The sequence below is a fragment of the Grampus griseus genome, assembly GCF_964374135.1.
Source record: "Grampus griseus genome assembly, chromosome: 9".
Lineage (NCBI taxonomy): Eukaryota > Metazoa > Chordata > Mammalia > Artiodactyla > Delphinidae > Grampus > Grampus griseus.
This window is the reverse complement of record NC_139003.1, coordinates 58,410,940-58,428,433: the sequence shown is the minus strand read 5'-3', so window position 1 is coordinate 58,428,433 and position 17,494 is coordinate 58,410,940. Positions and strand designations below refer to the sequence as shown.

The following is a 17,494-nucleotide window of genomic DNA, read 5'->3' as shown; positions in this document are numbered from 1 at the left end:
TATAATCTTTTGAAATTTTCTATAAAATTGAAGTTCCAGGATATTATGAGTATTACATACAATTTTAAGGAAAAAAATTACTTAATCTTTCATTAAAACACTGACAACCAAGAGAAAATTCCTTACTGAGATCACATAAATCATTGAACTCATCATGTCTACATTGGAACTTTCTGTGGGTTGTCTATCTGGAATTTTCTGAGTGTTCTCCCCTTAAATTCTTTAGTGGAACTTTTCTTTCAACTAAACTTCACACTGCAGGACTTCAGACAAGTCTCTGACATTTTACCAAGGTAGGAGGTAGAACTTGGCTGTGAATTTAGTAAAACTTCTATCAACTAGCTTTCTGTGACCCTACATTAGTTAGCTGGTTTATACATAAAACTCCTCTACTGCGTGTTAATTAATTTTTTTTAAATGAGTGAGATCCTAGGTAAATTATCATTTGATTTCTTTAAGGTGAAATGCATTTTGGTTTCCAAATTAATGACCGTCATCAACCTAAGGCAAGACTCTCTCTCTTCCATGTGCCTAGAGAACCCTTTATTCCTCTACCTTGTCATTCACCACGGAATATTAAAGTTATCTCTTTGTATGTTTGTCTCTCTCACTAGCTCCTAAGCTAATTGAGGATAGTTACCATGTCTTAGTCACGCCAGTATTGGTAATACCTGGTCCCTGCTAGCCCATTAGAGATTATCATTAAATACTGTTTAAAATAAAGGCTGTGCAGTGTTATAGTATAAAGCTAAACACTAGCACCAAATGAACGAAGGTTGAATACTGGCACTGCCTCTGTTTGAGGTCAGACAAATTACTTAACTACTCTGTGCCTCAGTTTCCTCCTCTATAGAATAGGGGTGATGATATTATTTACCTTATCAGATTGTTACAGAATTAAATAAATTAAATTAAGAAGTGTAAAATGCTTATAACAGTGTGCTTAAAAAATAGATTTCATTATAATAAATATGACTATTAGTTCTTAATAAATGTTAGCTTTCATTAAACTAGAAAACCGAGTGGCCCTTTCATGTCTACAAACTAATTCCAGAGCAGGCTCAATCATCTTTAGAGCAGACATTCTGCTTAAGAGACAGCAAGAGGGTGCCTGTGTCCACACCATTCACCTCTCCTGCAGATCTAAAGTGGCCTTCTGATCTTTTTCACTCAGTCCCCCAGGAAGCCACTACCAGTTCACTGGTGTTCACACAAGACATGGAAAATTATCTACTACCTTGCTCTCCTTCTTTGCTCTTAGCCCCAGATTTCAAACAAACTTGGACTAGGACGAGATAGCTAGGGTTATATGTGTAAATGGAATGTCAGATTGTGGATCAGAGGCAGCCCAAAGACTCAAGCCTCAGACAAGCTTGAGTTACTTGGAGATTTCAGACCAAGCCACCCTTTGCGTCCCCATTACCCTGCTGACGACCCAGTTCTTCACTTGGTGCCCTAGGACACAGCCTCACCTTGTGGAATTGTGGAGGGTATATTCGAGCCGCCCCATGGTTCAACAGCAGCTGGTAGCAGATCTCAGGCTGGGCGGCAGGTCGCACGGAGGTGACCTTCAGCACATACTGGATGGCAGCACAGCCATTGATATCCATGAGATTGGCTTCTGCGCCAGCTTCCAGCATCATGTGCATGAGCACGTGGTCACAGTTCCAGGCTGCCTTGTGGAGCGGAGTTTTAAAGTCGTCATCCCGGGCGTTGACCTCGGCCTTGTAGTCCAACAGCATGCGGCAGATGAGGTGATGCTCCCTGCTGAACTCCTGCTCTTTAAAGCGGAGGGCCCAGTAGGTTGCGATAGCCAGTGGGGTCTCCATGTGGGCGTTCACACTGTCCACTATGGCCCCGTGCTCCACGTAGAAGGCCACCAGCTCCGGGAGGCCGAAGTGGGCAGCCGTGTGCAAAGGCGTCTCCTCATCCTGGTTGTTGGTCTTCATGTTCACGTTCGCCCCTAGAAAGGGAGAATGAGGAAGACAATTATTTAAACATATTTTGTCATTTTCCACAAGGTTCATTAAACAGGCCTTTTCTCGCTGCTTCTCTTTGAACCTCCCGCGGTATACCACCCATTTTTCCAAGTTCCATTTCTAGACCCCATGGAAGCCACTGCTTTGAAACAACAGCGCCACCTCCTGGACAACCAGCAAATGTACTGAGATGATGGGAGAGTGGACCTGAGAGCAAACGATTTCGGCTGGGAGGCTGGAGCACTGTCTAGAGTTATAGTTCCTACCCCTAGGTGGATTTGGAAATACAAAGTGATTCCGATAACCAAGCAAATATCATTAAAAATGAAGGTTATATCACAATCTTGGAGGTTCATACATGCAGCTTTAAAAGTCTTCAGTCTCTTGATGAGATTTCTTCAAAATCATCTTTTTCTTTTCTTTCAAGGGAACTAAACCTAAATGTTTGGCCCAAGGGAACTTCAGTGGTATGGAAATTGCTCAGCCCTCTGACTGAAAACTGACAATATTAAGCTGCCGAAGTCTGTGAGGCTCCTTTGGAATACAACTGGGGCAAAAACACAAAACACAAAACACTTTGAACACCAAACTAGACTAAGGGTCATATTTTGAAAGGAAAGGGATAGAAGCTAGTAAAATAAAATACTCATTAAAAGAAAGACAATTAAAGACTGTATGTAACACGTCCAATTTATGGTTGACAAATGCTGTTTAGAAATACAGATTATTAGTGCTTGGAAATCTCCTTAGAAATTATTTAATCCAACCCACTTATCTAACAGACCAGGAAACTTAGTGAATTTTATTTTTTGATAGGGAAGTTAGGGAAGTTTGATAGGAAGTACTAGAATGGTCAACTTGAGAAGCTGAAATTTTCCTTCTCAGCCTAGTTTAATTGGGGTGAGGTAAATGACCCCAGGGGGCCTATTTTGTGATCAAATCTACTGGAAATTTTTATAGTTACTTCAAGTATAAATCTGGAAATACTTTTATTAGTATCATTATTATTATTATGCCAGCAACTAATATTTATTAAGCACTTGCCATGTACAACATTCTGAGCTACATGCTTTTCACATATTGCCTCATGGAATCTTCCTAGCAACCCTTTGCAGGAGGTGCATTTTTTCCCTGATTTTACAGATGAAGAAATTTGTTTTTAGACTAATAACCATACCAAGCTAAGAAGCAATAGAACAGAGGTTTGAAAGCAGACAGCCTGGCTTCAAAATCTCTCACCACTGTGCTATTCTACGTCATTATTTTCCTAAAAAATTTTTTTCTGTACTTTGCTCTCTTTGGATATTTGAAAACTTGAAAGTAACAGAGAAATAATGTTGCATTTTGTTAATTTAAAAAATCTGTTCTCTGTGTGTTGCTCCTTTATGCCCTTTTTTATGGCACCCTGTGATCATATGGAACACATTTAAGAAAGGCAATGCTCCTACAAGCTTACTCGGTGTCAGAAAAAAGCCACCCCTCAGTGAGGTTTCTGAAAGCACATTGCTCTGTAAACTCAGAGCTTATCTCTGCTCCTAACTTTCAGGAAGCAGAATTATAAGTAAAACTCATCCCTCACAACAATCTGCCCTCTGTGTTCATCAGTATTCCGCCCTGGAGAAGTTCTGGGTCACATCTCCCTTCAGGTCAGCACTTCTTTGCTCTGGAGTGAAATGCGGTGAATAAGAATGTCTTCCCAGAAGCTAATGCAGGGTCACTTCAGATGCTGGAGAATTTCCAGTAAGAAAGGGAATCAAAGGGTCAGGATGAAAATTTTATAGGCCAACTTGGAAGTAACCATGTCCTTTATTTTTTAATGTACTTGGACATTTACAATGGATCCCTGACCTCTTGCTACAACTAGATATACTGCGTAGTTTCCTTTTCTGAATAGGAGAGCCTTATTTTTATATTTGAATTGTGGCTTTGAGTGTAACTTTTCCAGGGACTACATAAAGTAGGATGATTTGACTACTTTTCTATTTTAGATTTTGTGATTCATTCAAGAAATTAGAGACCATAAACATAAATGCTTGGGAACTTAAAAAAATATTTTTTTTAATGTGAAAATGCAATGTATTAGTTTCCTAGAGCTGCCGTAACAAAGTACCGCAAAGTAGTACCGCAAACAACAGAAATTTGTTCACGGTTCTAGAGATTGGTAGTGAAATTACAGTGTTGATGAGAGTGGCTACTTCCGAGCGTTTTAAAGGAGAATCTGGCTCATGCCTGCCTCCTAGCTTCTGGTGATGTCCATCAATCCTTGGTGTTCCTTGGCTTGTAGATGCATCAGTCCAAGGACTGCCTCTGTCTTCACATGGTTCTCTCTGTGTCTCTGTGTCTTCACATGGCTGCCTTCTTATGACACCAATCATACTGCATTAGGGACCCATCCTGCTCTACTCATCTTAACTAATTACAGCTGCAACAACCCTATAACCAAACAAGGTCACATGCTGAGTTGCAGGGGATTAGGCCTTCAACATATCTTCTTTTGGGGGGAAGGGAGGTGATACAATTCAACCCATAATATATAACATGCATTACATAATATATAAAAATATATATGTGCAGTTTAAAAAATATTGTAAAGCTATCACTGATGTAATCACATCCCAGGTCCAGAAATCAAACACTCCCTGACCCGGAAAAGCCCTCTATCCTTCCACCTCACAACTCCACCATCCTGCTGGAGGTAATATTATTCTGACTTTTATGATAATCATGTCCTTGAATTTCTTTATAGTTTAACCACCCTTGTATATACCTCTAAACAAGATAGTTTAGTTTCACTTATTTTCCAACTTTATATAAATGTAATAATCAACACATATTCTTTCATGACTTGCTTCTTTCACTCAACACTATGTGAAAATGATCTATGTTGCGATGTCTAGCTCTTGTTTGTTCATTTTATTGTGTTCTATCTCACAGTACAAGTAATACTACTACTGACAGACATTTACAGTTTCAGACTATTCCAAACACTGCTGCCATGAGTATTTTTGTACATTCTTGTACCCTGGTGCTCATGGGCAGGGTTCACGGGGTGCTATACCTATGAGTGGAATTGCTGGGTCATCGGGTGTGCTTATCTTCAGCGTCATTAGATGGTATCAAATAGGTGTTGTACCACTCTACACTCCCATAAGCCATGTGTGAGGGTTCTTATCAACATTTGGTATTTTCATTCTATTTAATTTTAGTCAGTCAGATGGGTGCATAGTGATATCTCATTGTTTGAATATTTATTTCCCTAATTAACAATTAGGTTAGACATATTTTAATATTTTTATTAAACAAATATTGCTTTTTATTTACTATTATAAAGCATTTCCATATTTTTATATTATCATTTAAAATATCATTTTAAAATAATGACATAATATTCCATAGTGAGTTTACCCTCCTGATGAATGTGAAGACTTTTTTCCAAAGTTTTGATCTTATGACTAATGCTACAATTGATACGTTTTTGTGTAAATCTTTGGATTATTTCCTTAGCATAAATTCCCCCAAAATAGAGTCATTAAGCTGAAATATCTGAGTTATTTTAAGGGTCTTTATGAATAATTGAGGAAAGTTATGTTTATCTATATCTCTCTATATTTATATACATCTCTCATTGATGCATGAGTGCTATTTTACTCACCAGTATGTAGTTACACAATTTAAAAAATATGTTTGCTATTTGGAAGTAAAAAAAGGTCTCTCTTTTTCTTTTCATTTGAATTGATTTGTTTATTAGAGTTTGAACACTTTGTAATTATTAACTAGTAGCATTTCTTCTTTAGTTATTGTCCAAATTTTTGTCCTTTTATACTCTGAAGCCTTTCTGCTTTGTTTACATTTATATGTGTCATTCATTAAAATAATATTTAAGCCTATGCTCTCATAATTGGTATACATTTTTTATCCAGTTTATTTTGATTTTTCTTTAATACAATAATGTAAACTTTATATGGTCAAATTCTCCCTTTGTTTTTTTGTTTTTGCTTTTGTTTTTGGTATTAGAATGTCCTACTCCTCTCAGAGGTTTCATAACTTATCCAGATTAATTATAATTGGATTTTTAATAGATTTTTAAAAATGTTTAACATTTAATTCATGTGGAACTTATTGTGGTGTACTTACCAATTTAGGAAGAATTGATATTCCTATAGCATAGAGTCTTTTCATGTAGGAACATGGTCTGTTTCTCTAAAAAGTATTCTTTACATTTCTGTAAATTATGCCCCCACAAAATTTGTAGCAATTTTCATTTTAGGGAAGATAGGTAAATTATTTCTGGGGTAAAGTAAATTTTAGTGAGAGAAGGCCCTTCATGAACCTTCTAATTTATGCAAGATGGACTCCAGAACTAGTCTGAAATGGTTGCAAATTAGATGGAGAAAAATTTTCATTTTCATTGCCTGATAAAGAACAAGAACTTTTCAGATTTAATCTGTGGGCAAAGGAGACAGAGATTTGGTTGCACTGAGAATATGATGAAAAGGGGACATAGGATAAGAATTGCACAGAAAGAGTGGATGCTGGCCACAGAAATGGTACTGTGATACTCCTGAAGCCAGGAATATAGGGACACAGTGCCAGTCAACATTCAATTTTTTCTGTTCTTCTGTACTGTATGATAGTATCCATTCATTACCCTCCAACAGAGAGAATCAATTTCATGAATCCTAGTTATGAGACCTCACATTTCCTTACTTCTCTTCCCCAATAAAATGAAACTGCTTCCAAGTGCCCATTTGTTGGCTTGGCTGATCTTCCGAGATCAGTCATCATGTGGCTCACTCTGCTGGGCTTTGCTACTCCCTACATCCTAAGAGTTGGCCCTCAGAGGCATCCTCTTCAAAGTATCCACATTCCCTCACAGTTCTGTCACGTCAAAAGCTACGTGAGAGTGGAGGCAGGTCTCTGTAGAAACTGTCACCTCTCCATCTTCCCAGACTCAGAGAATCCACATCTTTACTTCATCCCTAAGCCCGCCCTGTCTCCCTCCTTGTCCTAATGAACTTGATTTCTCACAGAGCCTGTGTATAAGTGGGGAGGTCAGTGGGAGATGGAGGATGAGCCCAGACCAGTGCTCTCAACCCTTTCAGGCATGCCTTTCCTATTCTGCGATGAAATCGAGAAATAATATCATCTACCTTCATACATAATCTTTTAAAAATAAACCCAATGCCTAGCTAACATGTAAAGGCAGAATGAAAGTAGTTTCTAATAATTTTAGCTACATAGTTATGATTGCCACAAATAATATAAATTGCAATGATATAGTGTAAATTTTAATGTGTTATTGACTACACTAGATGACACAATGAAATGCTTATTTGCTTGAATCCATATGTAGACTCCTAGCAGCTACGTCACTGAACTGACACAGGTGTTTTGTATTGTAATTCAAATACCACAGATGTCATTGCGGTAATGAATGGTATTCCAAAATGAGGAAATAAATTTTGGTCTGGTTTTGCCTTGATTTGCAGCATAGTTGCATTTCTGGAAATTTCCGTATTTATTTACAATTCAAAAGTATTTTGCGTTTATATGTAAAATGCAGTTAGGTTAGAAATCTACTGTGTTACTAAATCTAAATATCTGTTATTACATCAGCACTAAATCTAAGATTTTTTACAAATTATGAAAGAATTAAAAAAATACAGAAAATATAACAGACATCTATATACCCATATTTGACAGATATTAATCTTTGACATATTCTCTTTGGTTTTCCAAGATAAAATTTTACAGGAAAAAACCAGCCCATTTCTCTTTTATTCCCCCCCTTTCTTTCTCCTCAGAGATAATTATTATTCTAAAGTTGACTTTGTCATTCCCTTTAAATTTTTGTTCTTTTATTACTCACATATGCATCCATAAGTAACTTATATACCATTATTTTGTGTTCTTAAAAACCATGTAAGTTGTACTCACAGGTACTCACTCACCTGTTTTTACCAGCCACATTATGTTTTTGAACAGAGAGATGATTTTTTCATTTCAACTGCTGAACAGTATTACATTGCATAATTAAACTACAGTTTAGCCATTCATCTACTAAAGACAGTTAAGTTGTTTTAGCTTTTTCATAATAACAAATACCTTTCAAATCATGCAGGAGTTTCTTTAGAGAGAGAAACCGAATTAGTGGGTAGTAGTATACAAACATTTCCAATTACATTAAATTATACTCATCAGTGGTTGTGTCAATTCAAATGTCAATCGGTACAGTTTAAAGGTTCAGCATCATTTCCAACACTTTGTATTGTCACAATGTTTAATGTTTGCCAATTAGATGGTACGAAGTGATATTTTGATTTAATCTGCATTCCCCTGGTTATCAGTAGTGTTTTCTCATATGTCTATGGGGTCAACAAGATTTCCACTTGTATGAATTGCCTATTCATAGCCTCTGCCCATTTTTCATTGAATTGTTTGTGTTTTCCATATTTATTTTTTAGGATATAAACAAGATCTTTGTGGAGAAAATGCCTTTACTGAAGGCAAAGAACTTAAATGGAAAGTTCTGCTATGTTTGTGGATAGAAAGATTCAATAGTATAAGGATGGAAATTCTTCCTGAATTAACCTATAAATTCAATGTAATTCAAACATTTTTTACATAATTTTCAAAGAGTAAAGAACAAATCAATTTTGTAAAAAAAAAAGTAAAAGAATGAGAAGGAAAGAAGAATGATGAAGAAGGTGTACTTATCTTACCCGATATCCAAGCAAACTATAATTAACACCATTGGCGGGAATGTAAATTGGTTCAGACTTTATGGAAAACAGTATGGAGTTTCCTCAAAAAAGTAAAAATAGAACTACCATATGATCCAGTAATTCCACTCCTGGGTATATATGAAAATGAAGAAACTAATGAAAATGAAAACACTAATTTGAAAAGATAATGTGCTCCAATATTCATAGCAGCACTATTTACAATAGCCAAGACATGGAAACAACCTAAATGTCCAACAACAGATGAATGGATAAAGACGACATGGTACATATATACAATGGAATATTACTCAGCCAAAAAAAGGAACAAAATTGGGTCATTTGTAGAGATGTGGATAGACCCAGCATCTGTCATACAGAGTGAAGTAAGCCAGAAAGAGAAAAACAAATATCGTATATTAATGCATATATGTGGAATCTAGAAAAATGGTACAGATGAACCTATTTGCAGGGCAGGAATAGAGACGTAGACGTAGAGAATGGACATGTGGACACAGGGAGGGGGAAAGGGAGGGTGGGATGAATTGGGAGATTAGGATTGACATATATACACTACCATGTGTAAAATAGATAGCTAGTGGGAACCTGCTATAAAGCACAGGAAGCTTAGGTTGGTGCTCTGTGACGACCTAGATGGGTGGGATGGGGTGGGGGAGGGAGGTCCAAGAGGGAGGGGATACAGGTATACAGACAGCTGATTGACTTCACTGTACAGCAGAAACTAACACAACATTTTAAAGCAATTATACTCCAATAAAAAAAAAGTTTGAATTATTATCCCTGAATGTTCAACTTTTGAATTGAGACTGACTTGTGAGACTTAAAGTGACTATGTAACTTTTTTGTACCTAAGAGTTACCAGAGAAGACACAGACCCACCTGAGTTTTCCTCCCACAGTAGGGGAGAAACTAGACCCTCTGAATAATTTAAAAAGACACTGGAAAACAAAAATAACATTGTTTTATGAATACATCCCATGATCCAGTTAATAGTCATGTGTCTAGTAAATTTTTTAGACAGGGCACCTTTTAGCGTATTTTCTAAGAACTCAAATATTGGATACTATTTTTAATTGTCATCACACATTAAAAATAATATTCTTGGGTAATTTTCTCCAAAATATTCCATAAGTCCATTCTACTCTTTTTCTAATACTGAACATCATGGAGAAATGGGAGCCCACCAAGTTTTTTGTTCCTTTATAAGCAATCTACTTTTTGTTTGTTTTTGTTATAGTGTTAAGTGATAGTGTTAAGTGATAGTGTTAAGTTTCCTTCCTTCCTTTATTTATTGAGGTATAATTGATTTACTATATTAGTTTCAGGTATACAACAGTGATTTGATATTTCCATACATTACACACCATACAAAGTTATTATAAAATATTGACTATATTCCCTTTGGTAAACATTACATCTCTGTGACTTATTTATTTTATAACCGCTAGCTTGCACCTCTTAATTCCCTTCACCTATTTCACCCCTTCTCCCCTCCCTCCCCTGTGGTAACCAGGGGAGGTTCTCTGTATCTGTGAGTCTGTTTCTATTTTGTTATATTTGTTTGTTTTGTTTTTTAGATTCCACATGTAAGTGAAAGCATACAGTATTTGTCCTTCTCTGTCTGACTTATTTCACTAAGCATCTCTCTCTCTCTCTCTCTCTCTCTCACATACACACACACACACACAAACACACACACAATAGAATACTAGTCTGCCATAAAAAATAATGAAATCTTGCCATTTGTGAAAACATGAATGGACCTGGAAGGTATTATGCTTAGTAAAACAAGCAATCTACTTTATATTTATTCACCTATTTGTATACTTTTACTATTTTTATTGTTGAAAGTTGATGTCTTATCAAAGATATATCTAGGCTCAGTTTTTTTTTATTGATTTTACCAGGAACCACACCTACCCATTTCATCTCCACATAATTATCTGTTTTCATACAGGAATTTTTTTCTTTATCCTGTTTTTAAGTTTTGGTCATATTCAAAAAGGAAACATTTCTTTATGTATTGAAAGCTATAAAATATTTTTTTGCTTAAAATTTTCATCACCCACTAACTATCAAGTTACAGTCATTGATAAGAAAGTCCCCCCCTCACAATTTTTTAAACCCCAATCCTCAAATGCATGAGTGAAAAAGTGGTAAATTACTCATGGCATTCTTTTTAACATTGCCTTTAAAAATTACACTTCTCAGGCTTCCCTGGTGGCGCTGTGGTTGGGAGTCCGCCTGCCGACGCAGGGGGACACGGGTTCGTGCCCTGGTCCGGGAAGATCCCACATGCCGCGGAGCGGCTTGGCCCGTGAGCCATGGCCGCTGAACCTGCGCATCCGGAGCCTGTGCTCCGCAACGGGAGAGGCCACAACAGTGAGAGGCCCGCGTACCGCAAAAAAAAAAAAAAAAAAAAAATTACACTTTTCTTAGAAAACGTGCTAAAACAGGGCGAACAGTAGTTAGTCTCACTGATTATAGTGGCCTGCAATATGCATGAGAACAGAAGGAAACTTGGAGAAAACATTATCATGGGTTATAATAGTAAGGATTTGAGAAGGAATTTTCTTCAGTTTATTAACTTCAGGTAGAAATTTAGAATCCTCAGTAGCTACTTGTTTTGTCTGAAATTCCGTCATCTCCATCAGCTTGAACTTCACCTGCCTCAGTTCAAAATCATGTTTGCACAGGCTTTTGTGCAGTAAAATCACAGTTGTTCAGCGTTCTTTTATGAAAATATTAATAATGCCTGCTATTTTTCAAGCACTCACTAGGAGTTTTACATACGTCTCACTTATGATTAACAGTAAGCATTCTTTAGAAACATCTGTTATTCAAAGATTATACTTCTTTTTTCATATTCAGGACTTTTTTTCCTGCAAGTTCTGCGATTGTTTCTCTTCTGCTTCTTTGTCAAGGATGCAATTTTGTGCAGTGTCAAGTTTGTTATTAACTGTCACCAAAGTAGCCTGCTTTGTCCTAGTTTCAATTTTGCCCTTTCAATCTACAATCTTTGGCAAATATATTTTCCTGTATCTTTCACAGTCTTATCTTAAATGAAATCTTAAAGGAAACACCATTTCCCCTAAGGCCCCATCCCTATATAATCACATTCTCCAAGGTCTGGAGTTGAGGACTACCTTCTTCTAGATCAACAGCGGTGCTTCTGAACCATTACTCTCTCAGCCTTGTGTACAACTCCTCATCAGTTAAGGTTTATGTCATCCAATGAAGTTACTCTTTATCCCTTTTCATCTGCGATCTCACAAATTCCCAGTCACTCTTCCATTTTCAACAAAGACATAGGTATCTGCCTCAGTCTTTATTTTATCTCTGTCCTGACATCACCCTGCAATACCGTTGCAGATGATGCCTTCAACACATTTGCACTCACAATTCCTAAATCTTCTGGGGCAGATTGCATTACCGTTACCAAATATCTCATTGGTCCTTCTTGCAGTGGCTTCCCTGTTGAAGGTTCATACACCTCTACCCTGTTGAACTCAGTTTGAAATATGGGTTCTTGTTGCCCAGTTTCATCTCTATCCTTCCCTTAGTGAAGTTTTTCAACTCTTTCTTGATTGCCAATATATTCTAAATTTTCCTTAGGCTAGGATTTAATCAGGATAGACTAAATTATGGTGTTGTAACAACACTCAGATCTCAGTGGCTGAATGCAATAAAAGTTTATCTCTCACTCTCACACTGTCTACTGTCGTTCCAGAACCAATGTCCTCTATTTGACCTCTCAGAATCCAAGCTACCTTGATCTTCTGGCTTCACCATCTCTACCTGAGGTTTCCTCCAGTATCACAACATCATGGGGAGAAACAGGTTTTAAATATCCTATGGGGGCTTTACATTGCCTAAACCTGGAAGTGGCTCATTTCTTCTGTTCACACTACATTAGGCAGAAAGGATATATGATCCTGCTGAACTGCAAGGGGACTAGACTAGAAAGTCTTCCATGAGCCTGGAGGGGAAGAAAACTAGATATTGATGAGCACTACTTATTTCTACCGCAGCTGACTTGAGTTTCCGTGAGTAACAGTAAGACAAACAAACAACAGTTCTGACTGAGTCAACAGCGACGTTTACCTTCTCCCTTTCACGTTAGGGAAGAGGGGTCTCTCCTCCAGTTCAAGACAAATAACTCCATCTTTGCGACTGACCATCTTCCCAACAGTCAAATGTTGCTCCACAAATAATATCTCTTTACTCCATATCAAACAGCTCTCTCTCCATCAACTTTTTGTCCTCCTCTTATAAGCATACTTAAGTTTCTCCCAATCCTTTTCTCCTGTTTAACTACCTTCCAATTTCTTTTGATCTCTTTTTAGCCAGACTTCTTGAAAGTGTGGTCTCTGCTTCCTGCACCCACTTCCTTACTACCTATGATCCCCTTGGTCCAACACAACCTGCCTTCTGTCCTCACCACTACACTGCTCTGACAAAGGTCACCAGTGGCTTCCAATTGATTATTCCTATCTACAGTTTTCAATCTTCATCTTACTACACTCCTTTGCTGCATCCAATGGTGTTGACAACTCACTTCTTAAATTCTATTTTTTCAACTTCCCTGGGATGCTTTCTCCTCCCTCTCTGGCTATTCCTTCACTATATTTCTATGATTTCTCTTCTCCTCAATTCCTAAATTGTGTTGTTTCACTTGGGTATCATTCAGTTTCTGCACTTCTTACTGTATGTAACTTCCTTGAGCAGTCATAACTACTCTTTTCACTTTATTTATGAACAGATGGCTCTCAAAATTATACGAACAATCATATATATAACGGACTTGTATCTGGAATATATAACTTACATCTCAATAGTAAAAAGAGAAGTAACCCAATTTAAAAATGGGCAAAGTATATACACAGTCATCTGTACACAGAAGATATATAAATGGTCAATAACCACATGAAAACATGCTCAGTGTCATTAGCCATCAGGGAAATGCAAATCATAACCATAGCTTGGGGGCTTCCCTGGTGGCGCAGTGGTTGAGAATCTACCTGCTAATGCAGGGGACACGGGTTCGAGCTCTGGTCTGGGAGGATCCCACATGCCGCGGAGCAACTAGGCCCATGAGCCACAACTACTGAGCCTGCACGTCTGGAGCCTGTGCTCCTCAATAAGAGAGGCCGCGATAGTGAGAGGCCCGCGCACCGCGATGAAGAGTGGCCCCCGCTTGCCACAACTAGAGAAAGCCCTCGCACAGAAACGAAGACCCAACACAGCCCAAAATAAATAAATAAATTTAAAAATAAATAAATAAATAAATACTCCTGTTCTCTGTTTAAACAAACAAACAAAAAAACATAGTTTGATACCACCTTATGCCCACCAGGATGGCTATGATCAAAAAAACAGATAGTATAAGGGGGAGGGGCAATATAAGAGTAGGAGAGTAAGAGGTACAAACTATTAGGTATAAAATAAGCTACAAGGATATATTGTACAGTATAGGGAATATAGCCAATATTTTATAATAACTATAAAAGAAGTATAACTTTAATAAACTGTGAATCACTGTATTATACACCTGTAACATATAATATTATATATCAACTATACGTCAATGAAACAAGCAAAAAAGATAGTACCAAGTGTTCGCCAGGATGTGGAGAAATGGGAATTCTCATACACTGATGGTAGGAATGTAAAATGGTACAGCCACTTTGGAAAACAGTATGGCAGTTCCTCAAAAAGTTAAACACAGAGTTACCACATGACACTGCAATTGCATTCCTGGGTATTTACTCAAAGGAAATGAAAACAAATGTCCACACAAACATTTGTATGTAACTGTTCATAGCAGCATTATTCATAATAACCAAAACATGGAAACAATCCACATGTCCAGCAACTGGTAAATGGATGAACAAAATGTGGTATATAAATACAATGTAATATCATTCAGCAATAAAAAGGAACAAAGTACTAATGCATTGTTTCATTTCATCACTTCAAAAATCATTGAAAACACTATGCTAAGTGAAAGAAGCCAGATATAGAAGACCACATATTGCATGATTCCATTTATATGAAAAGTCTAGAATAGGCAAGTTCATAGAAACAGAAAGTAAATTAGTGGTTGCCTAGGACCGAGGTGGCGGGGAATGCGAGTTGAAGGAAAATGGAGGGTGATTGCTAAGGTACAGTTTTCTTGTTGGGTGATGAAATGTTCTAAAACTGTGGTGGTGGTTGCATAATTCTGTGAAAATACTAAAAGCCACTGAATTGCACACTTTAAAATGGATAAATTTTACGTAAGCGAATTATACCACAATAAAGCTGCTAAGAAATATATGACCAGTCTTGGGCTGACCCCAGAGTTTCAGATCTATATCTACAACTGCATTCTGAACAAATTCAGTTGGAAGTCCATTGAGCGCTAAAACTTACCATGTCTTAAACTAAACTCTTTCCCTTCTTATTCCTGTTACTCGTGTAAGCTATATTTCAATAAATAGCAATGCTATGGCTCCAGCAAATCAAACTGAAAGTCAGAAATTCACCTTCCAGTCCTCCTCCTTTCTCACTCCCCTGCCCCTTTTCATCAGTCACCAAGTGTTGACACTATAAATTCCTATCCTATTACTACTGCCTAGTTTGTACATTTGCATTTCCCCCATAGGCTACCATGTGCTCAGATTCATCTTCCATAATTCTGAAAGTAATTTATTTATTTATTTATTTTGACAGTAATGTATTTAAAATGCATACCTGACCATATTGCTCTATCTCTTAAAATCCTGTAATGGCTTTCCATTTTCTATATGATACAGTCTAAGCTTTTTGCCATGAGAGATAAAGCCATTCAAAATCCAGCTCCTACCTCTCCAGCCTTCTATCCTGCTGTCCTTTGTCTCACACTTTGCTTTAATTACTGAGCATCCTGTAGTTCTGTGCAAACGCCTACGTGCCTTTGCTTATGTTGTTTCCTTGACCTGAAATGACTTGAATTTCTTCTTTGACTAATTAACTTTACTCCTCCTTCAAGGTCCTGTGCCATGTCTTCTAGAAAACCTTCCCTTACCCCCCGGCCGTGCTACTTGTCCCTCCTCTGTAAAAAATTTTATCTAGAGTGCTAAGGAAGAACAGGTTTGGGTGTCTTGTTCCTCGATTTAAGATCCTTGAGAACTGATGCAATTTTTATTTGTCTTTGTGTTCCTAGAGCTTGGTACGTTCATTCATTCAGCAAATATTTGTTGAGACACTACTATGTACCAGCTTCTGTTAGAGGCTCTGGGAAGACCATAGTAAATAAGACAGTGTCCCTGACTTCATGTACTTTACATGCTAGCGAAGAAGATAGACAAAAAATTAACTTATATATTTATGTGTATATATATATATATGATAAAATCATAGGTAGTGATATGTTGTGAAGAAAAATAAAGCTGGGTAAAGTGATGGAGAATGATGAGGGAAGAAGGTGAAGCTTTTCACGGAAAGGCTCTGACTTTCGTGCAGCAAAGAAGTAAGCCACCTGAAGATCATGAAGAAAAGCTTTCCTGGCAAAGGGAAAACAGCAAGGGAAAAGGCTCTGAGGTAGGTAAGAACAACCTTGATTTGTTCAGAAAATGCAAAGACCAGCATCAAAAGAGGTGAGTAACAGAGGGAGTGGTAGGAACTAGCATTGGTGAGGCAAGCAGGCACAGAAGGTCACAGGAAAGACTTTAACTTACATTCTAAATGTGGGAGGAAGCACTGGGGGGGGTGAAATGATCTGATTCACCTTTTGTAAAGATTACTTACTCAAGCAGGCTGTGCAGAGGGTAGACTATAAAAAAGGAAAATGTAAAAGCAGGAAAATTACTGGAAGTCTGTTATTGTAGCCAAGAAGAAATAAGGTGCCTTGGGTTAAGGTGGTCCCATCGTGGGTGGTTTGAAGTGGAGATACCACTTCCAGTGGTCAGACCAGAGATACATTTTGATAGCATCAACAGGTCTTCCGGGATGTGAGGTGTGAGGGAAAGTGAGGCAACACAGATCCCTTCTAGGCTTTTGGCTTGAGTAACTGGCAGAACAGAGTTGCCATTTATTAAGACAGAGAGCATTAAGGTGGACTGGAAACACAGTTACAGTCTGGACATGGTCAGCTTGAGATGCTTATTCAATATCCAGTGGAGATGGATTATATATAGTCAGATAGGTGAGCTGACGTTCAGAGGAGCGGGTCAGGCTAGGAGATACAAACTTGGGAGTGAGCACCGTTTGAGGATATTTGAAGTTGTGAGACTAGATAAGATCACCAGGGCGAGTTTTGATGGGAAAAGCGTGTCTGACTGAGCCCTGGGCCCCCCCCAGCTTTTTAAACGTGGAAAGGAGAAACAAATCCAGGAAACAAGACTGAAGAAAGGGCAATGAAGGAGTAGAAAAACAGCCTGACTTTATAAATGGCCATTAAACCAAGCTATTTATCACAGAGTCTGTTCTCATAACCAGTTTCTTCTTCTTTAACAGCTACCTGTATATTTTTTAAAACATACTGAAAACAGGAAGCAAATATCACAAACTATTTCCCTCTATCTCCTGAAGCGAATCTTTTTCATATCAAAGCTTATCAGCCAACTCCTCCGATTATTGCTTCTCATCCCTTGGGATGCAGACTTCTTTTCATAGAGCCCATGTTTATTTATTCTTCTGTTTATTTTTAATTTACTCAGCCTTAAGGAAAAGACACCTTTCTAGACGTGAACAATCCACATGCAGGCACTGAGCTCAGTCACCTTATTTTTATTTTGTTTTTTACCTTGT

General features: G+C 37.6%; 1 protein-coding gene across 1 annotated transcript in view; it reads right to left on the bottom strand.

The window, feature by feature from the left end:
• Positions 1-17,494, bottom strand: part of ASB4 (ankyrin repeat and SOCS box containing 4) — a 63,351-nt gene that overhangs the window by 15,746 nt on the left and 30,111 nt on the right. Inside the window, exon 3 of the mRNA XM_082662106.1 lies at positions 1,473-1,963. Within this exon, the coding sequence (XP_082518232.1) occupies positions 1,473-1,963 (491 nt within the window). The remainder of the gene's footprint in view (positions 1-1,472; positions 1,964-17,494) is intronic.